General features: G+C 39.4%; 1 protein-coding gene across 2 annotated transcripts in view; it reads left to right on the top strand.

Moving 5' to 3' along the window:
* Positions 1 to 13,662, top strand: part of PGAP1 (post-GPI attachment to proteins inositol deacylase 1) — a 446,717-nt gene that overhangs the window by 154,632 nt on the left and 278,423 nt on the right. For both annotated transcript variants that reach the window (XM_089692689.1, XM_089692690.1), the window contains exons 8-9: positions 4,779 to 4,884; positions 8,465 to 8,520. In XM_089692689.1, the coding sequence (XP_089548815.1) occupies positions 4,779 to 4,884; positions 8,465 to 8,520 (162 nt within the window). The remainder of the gene's footprint in view (positions 1 to 4,778; positions 4,885 to 8,464; positions 8,521 to 13,662) is intronic.

Genomic DNA, 13,662 nt, shown 5'->3' with positions numbered 1-13,662 from the left:
ATCCACATAGGCTGTTATCTAATTGCTCAGCTCCTGCACACTCTGCCAAATGAATGATCTATGTCTGTGTATTTAGTGAGAACACTATTCACTGATTGCATTGGAAAAATGTTCACCTGAGGAGGTGGGTGGTAGTGATCTGTACGTTACACCCCGGTCACATCAAAGACGATTTTGAAGTCTCGCGATTTCAAAGTCCGGTGACCAGCCAATTTCCTTGCAATTTTAAAAGACGTCTGACACAGATGTCTATGCAAATCACAACAAAAGTAGTACATACACTACTGATATGATCGCTCTAATAGTGGACAATAGGGTGCGACTTGGCATACAATTTGCAAGTCGCCTGGCATGCAAATTGCACCCGATGGGGCTAAATGGCATATTGGTACATTGGGGAGCTGGAATTTAGAAAAAAGAAAAGTGAACTTGGCCTATAACCACTTCAATACCTGGACCTTTCACCCCGTTCTTGCCCAGGCCAATTTTCAGCTTTTAGTGCTGTTGCACTTTGACAATATTGCGGTCATGCAACATTGTACCCATTTCTTTGGTGGTATTAAATCACCACTGGGTTTTTAATATTTTTGATAAATAAATGAAAAACTTTCTTTTTTCTTTAAAACATGCTTTTCTTCTGTTACAAATTTTGCAAATAATTTTTTCAGAAATTTTAGGCTAAAATGTAATCTGCTACATTTTCTTGGTGAAAATAACCCAAATCCTTGTCTATTATTTAGACTGTAGAAAGTTAGAGTCCACAAACTGGTGGTATATACAGGTGAAACTTGAAAAATTAGAATATCGTGCAAAAGTTCATTTATTTCAGTAATGCAACTTAAAAGGTGAAACTAATATATGAGATGCTCATTACATGCAAAGCAAGATAGTTCAAGCTCTGATTTGTCATAATTGTGATCATTATGGCTTACAGCTCATGAAAACCCCAAATCCACAATCTCAGAAAATTAGAATATTGTGAAAAGGTGCAATATTCTAGGCTCAAAGTGTCCCACTCTAATCAGCTAATTAAGCCATAACACCTGCAAAGGGTTCCTGAGCCTTTAAATGGTCGCTCAGTCTGGTTCAGTAGGAATCACATTCATGGGAAAGACTGCTGACCTGACAGTTGTGCAGAAAACCATCATTGACACCCTCCATAAGGAGGGAAAGCCTCAAAAGGTAATTGCAAAAGAAGTTGGATGTTCCCAAAGTGCTGTATCAAATCACATTAATACAAAGTTATGTGAAAGGGAGAAGTGTGGAAGAAAAGGGTGCACAAGCAGCAGGGATGACCGCAGCCTGGAGAGGATTGTCAGGAAAAGGCCATTCAAAAGTGTTGGGGACTTTCACAAGGAGTGGACTGAGGCTGGAGTTGGTGCATCAAGAGCCACCACACACAGACGGATCCTGGACATGGGCTTCAAATGTCGTATTCCTCTTGTCAAGCCGATACTGAACAACAAACAACGTCAGAAGCGTCTTACCTGGGCTAAAGAAAAACAGACCTGGTCTGTTCCTCAGTGGTCCTAGGTCCTCTTTTCTGAGAAAAGCAACTTTTGCATCTCATTTGGAAACCAAGGACCCCGAGTATGAAGGAAGAATGGAGAGGCACACACTGCAAGATGCTTGACGTCCAGTGTGAAGTTTCCACAGTCTGTGTTGATCTGGGGAGCCATATCGTCTGCTGGTGTTGGTCCACTGTGCTTCATTAAGTCTAGGGTCAACGCAGCCATCTACCAGGAGATTTTGGAGCACTTCATGCTTCCTTCCACAGACGAGCTTTATGGGGATGCTGAATTCATTTTCCAGAAGGACTTGGCATCTGCCCATACTGCCAAAAGCACCAAAACCTGGTTCAATGACCGTGGGACTACTGTGCTTGATTGGCCAGCAAACTCGCCTGACCTGAACCCCATAGAGAATCTATGGGGCATTGCCAACAGAAAGATGAGAGACATGAGACCGAACCATGCAGAAGAGCTGAAGGCTGCTATTGAAGCATCCTGGTCTTCCATAACACCTCAGCAGTGCCACAGGCTGATGGCTTTCATGCCACGTCGCATTGAGGAAGTAATTGCTGCAAAAGGGGCTCAAACCAAGTACTGAGTACATATGCATGATTATACTTTTCAGAGGTCCGATATTGTTCTATGTACAATCCTTGTTTTATTGATTGCATGTAATATTCTAATTTTCTGAGATTGTGGATTTGGGGTTTTCATGAGCTGTAAGCCATTATGATCACAATTATGACAAATCATGGCTTGAACTATCTTGCTTTGCATGTAATGAGTCTATCTCATATATTAGTTTCACTTTTTAAGTTGCATTACTGAAATAAATGAACTTTTGCACTATATTCTAATTTTTCGAGTTTCACCTGTATATCTGAAAATCGAGTAATCCTGATGTACTGATCTAATTTATTGAGGTCCAAAAATGTCAGGACAGTACAGATATCCCCCATATGACCCCTTTTTTTGGAAAGTACACAGTCCCAATATATTTTGTACGAGGCATAGCAAGTTTTTGAAGTCATTTTTTTTTTTTGTCTTAATCTTTTGGAAAATTAAGACTTTTTTTTTTTTTTGTTCATACTGTCACCAGTACAGTAGAATGTCATCCTATAACTGGTGTGATAGTGATCAGGGACACTGGTGACAGTATCAACAAAAAAAAATTAATTTAACGAACTGACCAGAGCAATGTAATGTTACCATAATAACATTGCAATGCTCTGGGGAAGTGCTCAGGATTTATTTTATTTTTTTTCTTGTTTTACATATTGAATTTCACTGGTATAAGCAACCATTGAATTTCACAAGCAACAATTTTTACAGAATGAAATTGATTCTTTCAGCATGCATTGTTGTGATTAGCTGTAATTGGCCACAGCTAATGATGTGGTACAGATAAGCTGTGATTGGCCCTCTGTACCATGTGATCTGCTGTGATTGGTCACAGCCATTACATGGTAACGGCAGCGGGCCAGTACACTAACCTGTCATCGGATGTGTCCTGTGGTCACAGCCAGTGACAGATTGCAGCCGCATACTGGGAGGATGGCATATGACATCCACCCGGAACAACCCCTGCACTGAAGATCCTACCTGGACTTAATCCTTGCGTGCCAGAATTCTGCCTCCCTGCTGTGTGCCAACCCAGACTTACCCCCTTGCCTGCCAGAGTCTGCCTCCCTGCTGTGTGCCAACCTGGACTTAGTCCTTGCCCGCCAGAGTTCTGCTTTCCTGCTGTGTGCCAACCTGGACTTAATCCTTGCCCACCTCCCTGTTGTGGGCCCAGACAGTGTTATGGACTAACCCCCTTGTTGCTTACCAGAACTTATGGACTTCTGTTTTGCCAGAACCTTGCTATTCTCACCGTGTGCCATCAAAATCTTTCAATAAAAGCCTTGTGTGTATTCCTGTTCTCTGTGTGTGTTCTGTTCCACCCACACCTCCGTCACAATATGCTTTCAGCGGCACTGTTTTTTAATATAGATGGGAAAAAATGCAGAGGGTTTATAATCTATTTAACTACTTTACAACTGCGCTATAGCCGATTGGCGGCTACAGCGCAGTTGTCCAGTCCTGGGAGGGTGTCTTATGACGTCCTTCCAGAATGCTCCCCTAGTGGTGCACACTCTGCGCTGTCAGTGTTCGCTTTGTCCTATGGACACAGCCCATCACATGACATGGTAAAAGGTCAATCACAGCAGCCTTTTACCAAGTGATTAGCTGTGTCCAATGACACAGTAGATCACAAAATAAATACAGTTGCCGGTTATCGGCAGCACTTTCCTCACACTGTCACAAGGTGAGGAGAGTATTGCTGATAACCGGCAAATGCCACAGGGCTGCACTGATCATCAGGGCATTGATCATAATCAGTGCCACCCAGCTGTGCTGCCAGTCAGTGCCGTTGATCAGTGCCAATCATTGCTGCATATCAGTGCAGCATAATCGGTGCCTCCTCATCAATGCACACCATTGCCACCTCATCGGTGCAGCCTATCAGTGCTGCCTGTCCGTGTCACCTCATCAGTGCAGCCTATCAGTGCAGCCTCATCAACGTACATCAGTGAAGGAGAAAAGTTACCGGTTTGCAAAATTTTATAACAGAAACAAAGAAAAAAAAAATTCAAATATTTGCTCTTTTATAATGCAAAAAATGAAAACCCCAGTGGCGATTAAATGCCACCAAAAGAAAGCTCCATTTGTATGAAAAAAATAACGATTTCATATGGGTACAGTGTTGTATGACTGCACAATTGTCATTCAAAATGTAACCGCATTGAAAGCTTAAAATTGGCCTTGGCAAAAAGTGCCTGGTAGGCAAGTGGTTAGGGCTTTGTTTGTTCAAACTAGTGCAATTTCGAAATCAAGTTGCACAGGATCTCATTACAATGGAAATAACGTTGTTTTCTTTGGTTCCTACTCGACTCAATGCAACTCAGCACAGTGCAAATTTGGAAAAGGTTCCTGTACCACTTTGGTGTGAATCCAGTGTGAGTTTTGACGCCAGAGAATATGTAAACCACATCCATGTTGCACTACATAATTGCAAGGAAAATCTGATTGCAGCAATGTTAACCTAGCCTAAATTATCTGCCATAGTAATGGGGAGAGGCCTTTCGGCTTGAGTGCAACCCAAGTCTTATGGTAACTGTATTACTCTTCTGATGAACAGTGTATATTGTTTACCAGTGTCTGTTTCCTTAGTTTTTTTTTTTTTTTTCTTTTTTTTAAGATGTATATTTGTTTTTTATTGCATAGATCACAAATGATCCCAAAAAAAGAATGTCTGTTTTAAGTCATCACTTTGTGAGACATCCAGCAAAGCAATATGAATCATCATATGAAACAATCACAAGTGTTCCAGGTCTGTAAAATGTCTACATGTCCAGTAAATATTTATAATGCATCTGTCTGGATTAATATTATATTCTAATGTAAAATGAATTGTGAACTCGGCCATTTTAACCCCTTGGCGCCCAGCATACGCAAATATGCTACTAACGATCAGGAGCCGGAACTCCCGATTCCGGGTCACTTGATCGCTGTGATAGCCACTGATTGGCTATCACAGTGATCAGTCACTGTGCAGCCCGCCCCCATGTTCGTTTCTCTCTCTCTCTCTCTCTCTCTCTCTCTCAGTGAAGGAGAGAGATGCATTGCATCTGTCTCTTTGCAAAAAAAAAAAGTGTGTTAAAACTCCAAACAAAACAAAAAAATACCAAGATTTGATATTGGTCAGTATCAGGGTTAGTTTTTTTTTTAATTGGTGTTAGTGTGTTTTAGGTAGGATAAAAAATATATGCACTCTATTGTTTCTGGGCTGTACTACGGGTACAAACAACAAGTAACATTAACCACTTGCCTTCCAGAGGATTTAACACTCTTCCTGACCAGGCCATTTTTTGTGATACGGCGCTGCGTTACTTTGACAATTGCGCGGTCATGCAACACTGCACCCAAATGAAATGTATGTCCTTTATTCTCACAACTTTCATTCAGTGGCATTTGATCGCTTCTGCGGTTTACATTTTTTGCACTATAAACAAAAAAAAGACTGACAATTTTGAGAAAAAAATATTTTTTACTTTTTGCTATTACACATGTCCAGTAAACTGTATTCCGCTACATCTTTGCTAAAAAAGAATCCCAGAACCTGTAAATTGGTTTTCGTGAAAGTTATAGTGTCTCCAAATAGCGGTATATATACTGTAATTTAATTTTTTTTATACTAGTAATGGCGGCGATCAGCGACTTATAGCGGGACTGCGGCAGACATTTTGACACTGGGGGGGAACTGACTGAATAACTGTCACTGACATACCCAGTGACACTAATACAGTGATCAGTGCTAATAAAAAGCACTGACACTGTACTAATGACATTGGGCAGGAAGGGGTTAACATCTGGGGCGATCAAAGGGTTAAATGTGTGCTGTGTGTGTGTTTTACAGTGTAAGCACAATGCTTTCTATTGCTCTGCTATGCAATACAAAGCAGTGTGCAGGAGCTGACAGGAGAGAGATCTGTATTGTTTACATATAGCCCCTTGTCAGTAATACTCGGCGATCGCCAGGTGCCGGCGGGGATTCACCAGCTGAGACCCAGTGATCGACAGCTGAAGCCGCAAATTCCTACCCGGAATGCAAAATCACGTGTATATATACGTGATTTTGCACAGCTTTATCACCCTGTAGCAGTATTTCTGCTATATCGTGGCGGGCAAGCGGTTAATAAAAGTGAATTTTGAATGCATTCATGTTTACCCATTAATCTAAATGGGACCTGATATGTAAGTATTTATAAAATATGGTGTTATCCCATAACTATATTAGCCACTTTCCCTCCAGAAGATTTACACCCCCTGCATGACCAGGCCATTTTTTTGCGATACAGCAATGGGTTATTTTAAATGACAATTGTGCGGTCATGCAATGCTGTATGTAAATTAAATTTTTATGTAATTTTTCTTTCCACAAATAGAGCTTTCTTTTGGTGGTATTTGATCACCACTGCATTTTTTTTATTTTTTGCTCTATAATCAAAAATAAAATCAACAATTATGAAAAAAGAACTATTATATTTTTTTCTTTCTGCTATAAAATGTATCCAATATAAAAATTTTAAAATATAAAATTTCTTCATAAATTTAGGCCAATATGTATTCTGCTAAATATTTTTGATAAAGAAAATTCCAATAAGTGTATATTGATTGATTGACTTGCGCAAAACGTTTAGTGTCTGCAAATTATGGTGTGTATATACTGTACTGGAATTTTTTTAATTTTTTTTATTATAATAATGGCAGCGATCAATGGCTTATAGCGGGATTGTAATATTGTGGCGGACAATCAGACACTGACAGTTTTTTGACACTTTTGTGGGAATCAGTGACACTAATACAGTGATCATTGCTAAAAATATACACGGTCACTGTGCTAATGACATTGACTGGGAAGGGGTTAAACATCCAGGGCGATCAAAGGATTAACGGTTTGCCTAGCTATATGTTTTGTTTGCTGTGCGTGCTACTTTTACTAAGGTAAGTGATGGCTGCTTTTTAGAGACAAGATCGATCACTTCCCTCCCCTGTCAGAACGGAGCTCTGCCTGTTTACATAGGCAGAGCTCCATTCTGTGTGTTTGCTTGATGATCGGCAGGTGCCGGCGGACAGGGGGGATGCACTGTAGCAGTATATCTGCTATGGAGCAGTCCTAAAGTGGTTTAAAGATGATTACAGGAAGTAAAATGTTTTGTTTACCCTTTTGTTTCAGTTTGAAATTCAGATTGAATGTTGATAATAAAAATATAGGTGCTCGATAACACAGTGCTTGATAAGATAAAGATAAAGGACCCTTTTTAATTCTCACCTTTCTTTTATTTGTAGTCTTTTTATAAAATAATGTTTTACTGTTTTAACCTTTAATAAAATAATAAAAATATTTTTACGGTTTTATTCTTTTTTTTAAATTTTTTTTATAAAATTACCTGTCCCCCATCACATATCTGCCTTGTGCACAAGTTGATAAGTGTTTAATTTATTTTTCTTTTCTATAATATTTTTTTCCTCAGTCCAGCCATTTCCTATAATTAAGGACTAGTCCCGGTAAATACATTGTGACAGCCTTTTTTGGATAGGAAACGGTTAGTTAGCCTGAGGAGTGATATATATATATATTTTTTTATTTTTTTTTGAGCAGTCCCACCCACCACCTCCCTAAATACAGTCAATCATGCCTTTCCCTTTTCCCTGATTGGTTTGGTTGGTTGGCACAAACACAGGTATACACACACACGTGGCTCTTTGGATCCCGCTTCTTTGAGGCTGCGTATGTGTATAGTCAGCAGGAAGGGGTAAGGTTAATTACTAGTGGCTAATGGCAATTAATTTACTATGCAAAGCAAAGGAAAGTTCACTCAATCCATGATACAGAACAACTAACAGCAGAACTTCGTTATAAAATTTTACTTTTCCCCTAATTCTCTTAAGCCCTTCAGGCCACGCCTCCCGGCCCCCTAAAAGGGGTTTGTGATGCCAGGAGGCAAGGCGAGGTTTATGATCATGTGACTGGTATGCGGTCTCTCGGCTTGAAGGACCATCCACCGAGGGGACGCATATTTGCGGAACCAAGAGGTTAATAGTTTATTTAAAAAGGCTCAGTAGCAGCCTTCCCTCAATTCTGTTTTTCCCTTCTAAAATCCTTCCTGAAGAAATTTCCTTTACTTTACTTTTCTGTAATGCCATACTTTACAGTAGATTTCTTACTCATTATGAGTACTGTTTTAGGTTGGTGAGTTATATAGCACATGACTGCTGTGTATTGTTTTTAATCAGTGATGTCACTGTACTGATATTTAAACTCTTTCGGAGAATGATTTCTCTCAAACTGTAATTTAGACTTTTGTTCTTAATGTTCCCATTTTACTAAATGTGTTATTTATTTTTAGTGTCCTCAACATGGGTTTTTGTTGAAACAAGAAACTGGAAGCACTCTGTTACTGGTGTAAGTTATGTGTTTTTTTTTTTTTTTTGTTTTTTTTTTTTGTCTGCTGGTGTTTAATTTCCCCAAATAGCTATGAAAGGCGCTTTTTGACTTGATCTTGTAAGTAGTATTCCAGGCAATTTATTAACTGGTTAAAGTAAACTAAATCCTTAAATGCTTTATAGAAAAACACAACAATCAACTTAAAGGTAACATTGATTCCATGTGAACAACTAGTATGGGTGACCTATTATCCCTAGCATGGGTGATATCCCTGTTCTTCATGTTACACTGGTATCCTTAAAGTGGTAATAAACTGCATCTTACCAACTTTTAAATGTGATGGCTGCATAAGTTATCTTTTTTTTTTTTTTTTAAGCATTTTTATTGTGACCCAGTTAGTAACACTCCTCTGTCTTAGGGTGGCTCTCTTTGGATGGATAAACAGACACCTCTTGACAGCAGCATTGTCAGTCTGAGAAGAGGGTAGTGTTAGATGCTCTAGCTGATTTAAATGAACTGGACTAATAAAATGAAACTGAACACTAACTACCCCCCCCCCTTTTTTTTATTATATAAAACATACATTTTTATTGAAGAAAAAGAAAATAAGGGTAGGTTACAGAATGCACAATACAGGTATTAATATTACCAATAACATGAAAAATCTCCCAAGTATATACATTACCGCAGTTAGGTGTACATTGGATAACAAGTAGGTACATGACCAATCCAAAAGTTTATTCCCCATAGGAATAGTCATCTAAATGGAGGCTGTGCCCCGAAGGGTGGGTGGGGGTGCAGCAAAAGAAAAACATGCATTATTAACAGACATAAGACAGAAAGTATATGCATTACAGATCCGAGTGTGTTCAATCACATTTTGGACTAAAGAGTATTGGAGAAGTTTCATTGATAAAACAAAAGACCCAGTAAGGGCGAATACAGGAGTTAGGTTAAGTAGAGGCACATCATGTACACGTTGTGGAAGATTGTAACCAGCGATCCCATATTTTGTTATACTTGGATGGGCAACCTTTGTGAGTATAAAGAAGTGTTTTCTAAACGCCCTCTTCATCCATTGCCTGTGCGTGCTCCCTGGGAGCGCCGTGATCTGTGTCTGCTGTGACCACCAGACACAGTGGAACACAGATCGCTGTACGGGGCCGCTGTGTGGGTCCCGATTCATGTGATCACTGATTTGCCAATTAATGATCACATGAACAGTAGTAAACAAGATGTCACTTCCTGACATTGTTTACTACTTGTGAATTCTGTGAATAATCACAGAGGTCACATGGTACAAGGCCATTCACAACAGCCTTGTACCATGTGATAAGCTGTGACCAATTACAGCTCTCAGAGTATTTCTCAATGGCTGAGGAAATTCAGCCAGAGAGAAGGAGAAATTATTGCTTTTACAGCCTTTTATGGGTGTAAAAGCAATCGGTGTAAAAAAAAAAAAAATAACAAATCTTGATCACCTGCCACAAGTAGTACAGTGTCACTATGTTGTAACACTACTGCTAGGGTGATGGTATGTAAAACAAAACAAAAAACCATAAAAACTAAAATGTAAATTTTTTTGAAAAATTATAATTATTTTCATATAAACTGATTTCGGTTATTTATTTTTCTTTACCAAAAAGGTAGCCGAATACATTTTGGCCAAAAGTTTATGAAGAAACACTTATTTGCAAAAACACGTTTTTTTTTTTTTTTTTTTTTTTCAAAAGTTTTGGTCTTTTTTCATTTTATATAGAATAAAAATACAAATTCCAGTGGTGAATAAATACCACCAAAAGAAAGTTCTATCTCTCTCAAAGAAATGCTAAAAATTTAATTTGGGTATAGTGTTACACGGCCACGCAATTGTCATTCAGAGTGTGACAGAGCTGAAAGCTGAAAATTGGCCTGGACTGGAAAGGGGTGAAAGTGTCTGGACTTGAAGTGGTAAAGGGTAATGTGCTATTAATTTAATTTATCCAGGAGTTTAGAGTAGGGAGTGTCATCCTCACTTATCTTCTACCAATGAGCATTCTGGTAATAAAAATGGTTTCAGTTAAAAAGATTTTTGTAAAATTATCTTGGTCAGGGGGTGGGGTATAAGCCCAACAAACAGTTTAGAATCTGGAGTCAATGGAGAGCCCATGATGTCTTGTAGGAAAATCACCACATGTGCCCCAAATCCCTGAATAATGGGGCAGGCCCATATTAAATGATAGAATGTACCTGGGTAGTTAGCAGACAGAGAACATCAAGAATTGTGGTCTTGGCCATACTGGGTCAACCTAATTGGGGTAAGGTAAGTGCGATGGAGTATGTGCAATGTTGTAAGATGATCTGGCAATCTAGGTGAGACAGCTTTGCAGGTGTCCAAGATTTCACTCCAGTCCACGTCATCTGTGTCCCCCACATTCACCTCCTAGCGAGGTTTTTGCCCATAGGCTAATGTAGTGGCAACAGAGAGGAGTAACTTGCCATAAATTGTGGAAATTCATTTGCGGTTCCTCACTTCGGACCACGTCCCTGAGGGGGTTGGATAAACGTGGACGGTGGAAATGAAGAGAACTAGGTTTGCAAAGCGTGGGACATCTGCAAGCGTCTGAAAAAACATGTGGTTGGGAAGAAAAAATTCTGCTTTCAACATGTCAAATGTCTTAAGAGTCCCAAAACGTAAAACATGCTGTAAGGTAAATACCTTTTGGAGGCCCATGAGTAGTTCTGAGAAATATATATTATGCTAGAGGGAAGTAGAGTCCTGAAATTCTGGTAGATTTAATTTAGCTGAGGCTAGGTCTCACACCTTTTGGTAGTGACATGAAACTTTTCCATCTCCCAGGTTGTGTAGAGACCTGCAGGCCGCAAGATATAAAACCGATGGGGCCAAACTTAATTGATGCTTAGAGAGAGACTAATCCCACCTCAAGAAATTATTCCCGTTTTTCCTCTAGTGGAGCTTACAATCTTTTAGATTGTAAATTCCACGAGCAGGACCCTCATATTCCTTCTGTACTGAAATGCAATGTAATTGTACTGTCTCCCTTCTATTGTAAAGCGCTGTGCAAACTGTTGGCACTATATAAATCCTGTATAATAGTAATAATAATATAGCTCCTAATCATTATTCTTGTATAGATCACATTTTTCTCCCCTCGGAAATGCTGTCAGGCAAAATTGTATCGATGCCCTGGTCAGACCATGACCCTGTGATGCTGATGCTTTCTAATTTGAAAACCAACCTGGCCATGCCACACTGGCGATTAAATGAGTCCCTTTTTGGTAACGAGTCCTTTTGTCTGGAAGTAGTGGAACACTTGAAATCTTACTTTAGAATTAATAAAGCAGAAAATACGAGACCTGCTATTAACTGGGCAGGCCTCAAAGCCTCTGTTAGAGGCTTCTTTATCCAACTGTCCTCCAGAATTAAAAGATCTCGCGAAGAGTTGATCTCTGCCAAATCTAAAGAATATGAGGCCTTCGTCGCCCAGCATAAAATTGCACCAACTTCTGACCTGTTACTTAAGGTAGAACAGGCTCGTTTTAAACTTAACCACTGCCTTACCACAAAAGCAAAAAAGCAACTGCGTTGGATGAACCATAAATGTTTCGCATGGCAAGACAAACCAGGCTCCCTCTTAGCAAATTTACCCCTAAACATACCCACTCGGCACTTCCTAAGCTCAGTATTTCGGGGGGACATATCTTACAGGATCCTCAGAAGATCCTTTGAGATTTTAAAGCATACTGTATATTAGTGTCATTCCCAAACCTAATAAGGACTTATTTGTGACTTGAAAATTCTAACAAAACTTTTGTCTTTGCGTCTTAATTCCTTTTTGGCGAAGTATGTTCATAAGAACCAGTCGGGCTTCATATCTGGTCACCAAACATTGGATCGGATTCATTGGTCTATCCCTTTGATATCAGCTGTCCACTCTAAATGGGATGCTTTCCTTTCAAGGGAACGTTTGCTTCTTTCTTTGGACCTTCATAAAGCTTTTGATAGTTTAACTTGGGAATATTTGTTTACTACCTTGCAAGCTTTTGGATTTGGTCCTACGTTTCTTGCTTTATTGCATTTGCTATACAATACTCCCTCGGCTTAAGTTTCCATTATGGGCTACAGATCTTCTGTGTTCGCCATTTCGATGCAGCACTAGACAGGGTTGCCCACTTTCCCCATTGCTTTTCGCATTGGAGATCCTTTCCCATCCCAAAATCCATGGTGTCTGTTGTGGACAACAGGAACATAAATGTGCCCTATTTGCTTATGATGTTCCTATGTATATTACCTCTCCTTTGATCACCGTACCTAATCTACTGTCTCTTTTGTGCCAAATCTCTGACCTTTCTGAGCTTTCCTCAAACGCACAAAAAACGACAGCCCTTAACGTTTCCTTACCTTCTTCTGTAGAACAGCAGTTTAGAACTGCTTGGAACTTTCAATGGGCATCAACTCTTTGCCTTATTTAGGGATCCACCTAACTGCTACTGTCGTGACCCTTTTATCAAACGAACTCCCCCCCCCCCCCCCCCCCCCTTTAAAAAAAAATCTTCTTATTAGATTATCTTTGGTGTTGGGCTCATTACTCTTTATCCTGGTTTGGCAGAATCAACTCGATTAAAATGCTATATTATTTTAGAACCTTACCGATATCAATTCCGAGATGGGAGTTGCAGCATTTACAAGCTGAGGTTCTCCACTTTGTTTGAAACAATAGAAGACATTAGTGGCTGTGTTGAGTTATTTTGAGGGGACAGCAAATTTACACTGTTATACAAGCTGTAGACTCACTACTTTACATTGTAGCAAAGTGTCATTTCTTCAGTGTTGTCACATGAAAAGATATAATAAAATATTTACAAAAATGTGAGGGGTGTACTCACTTCACTCACAGATACTCAATAACAACTATTGGAATATAAAACTGACAGGGTCTGAGGACTGCTGAGTCCAGGTTACATATTACTGTGCGGTTAAAGTAGAACTATAGGCAAAGCTCTTTTTTTTTTTTTTTTCCCCCATATTGGATAGAGTATGGGAGGGTTATAACTAGTGGTGCAGCAAAATGAAAATTCTGATGCCGAAACCGAAGAAAATTCAGGATGCACTTGGCCGAAAACCAAAACCAACTGTTATCTTCTTTTTTTTTTTTTTTT

The sequence above is a fragment of the Staurois parvus genome, unplaced genomic scaffold, assembly GCF_062004578.1.
Source record: "Staurois parvus isolate SC_StPar_1 unplaced genomic scaffold, SC_StPar_1.0 ptg000601l, whole genome shotgun sequence".
In the NCBI taxonomy this organism is placed as follows: Eukaryota; Metazoa; Chordata; class Amphibia; order Anura; family Ranidae; genus Staurois; species Staurois parvus.
This window is presented reverse-complemented; position numbering and strand designations above follow the sequence as displayed.